Source organism: Bison bison, unplaced genomic scaffold (assembly GCF_000754665.1).
Source record: "Bison bison bison isolate TAMUID 2011002044 unplaced genomic scaffold, Bison_UMD1.0 scf7180017864482, whole genome shotgun sequence".
NCBI classification, from domain to species: Eukaryota; Metazoa; Chordata; class Mammalia; order Artiodactyla; family Bovidae; genus Bison; species Bison bison.
In genome coordinates, this window is record NW_011495042.1 from 7349825 (window position 1) to 7350579 (window position 755).

General features: G+C 68.5%; 1 protein-coding gene across 1 annotated transcript in view; it reads left to right on the plus strand.

The window, feature by feature from the left end:
- Window positions 1-755, plus strand: part of IQSEC1 (IQ motif and Sec7 domain 1) — a 51862-nt gene that overhangs the window by 37791 nt on the left and 13316 nt on the right. The window contains 2 exon segments of the mRNA XM_010862530.1: window positions 207-346; window positions 714-743. Coding sequence (XP_010860832.1) covers window positions 207-346; window positions 714-743 — 170 coding nt within the window.

A 755-nucleotide genomic window follows, 5' to 3' on the forward strand; every position in this document is an offset into this window, starting at 1 on the left:
AGGACGTGGGCCCACCCCCCAGCGCTGCGGCCGGGATCGAGCGAGGCAGTATTTACAGAGCCGCCCGAGCGTGGCTGGAAGGCCCCTCCTCGCTAAGCGGGGGCAGAGCTGGCCTGGCGCTGGAGCTGCGGTTCGTCACGGGGAGCGCCCAGCAGCTGTGGGCCAGATGCGGTGCCTTGAGTGAGCCGGCCACTGTCCCCTCCCAGGCGTGGACGACGGGGAGGACATCCCGCGCGAGCTGCTCGTCGGGATCTACGAGCGCATCCGGAGGCGGGAGCTGAAGACCAGCGAGGACCACGTGTCGCAGGTGCAGAAGGTGGAGAAGCTCATCGTGGGCAAGAAGCCGGTAGGTGGCCTCGCGCCCGCCACGGGGCAGCACCACCCAGCACCCAGGAGCCCCCGCCCTGTGACCCCGGACCAGTCCCCGATGCCGCTGGAGCCTGGTTCCTCCAGTCAGGACTGGTGAATTACACCACCTTTAGCGCCGTCTAAGCGGCTTCCCTCTGGGTCCCTCAAGAAGAGAGCCTGAGGCCTTGCTTGAGCCAGCGGCCCGGACTGTGCAGGGGCTCCCTGGTGCCCTGGGCTCCCCTCGAGCCCGCTAGGGGCACTGGGGAGGTGCCACGGGAGGGGTGTCCCGCGGGGTCTCCACCAGGGCCCGGAGCGTGTGTGGGGCATTAACCTCTCTCGTCGTTTGTTCACTGTTTTCCCCCTAGATCGGATCCCTGCACCACGGGCTCGGCTGTGTGAGTGCCCTC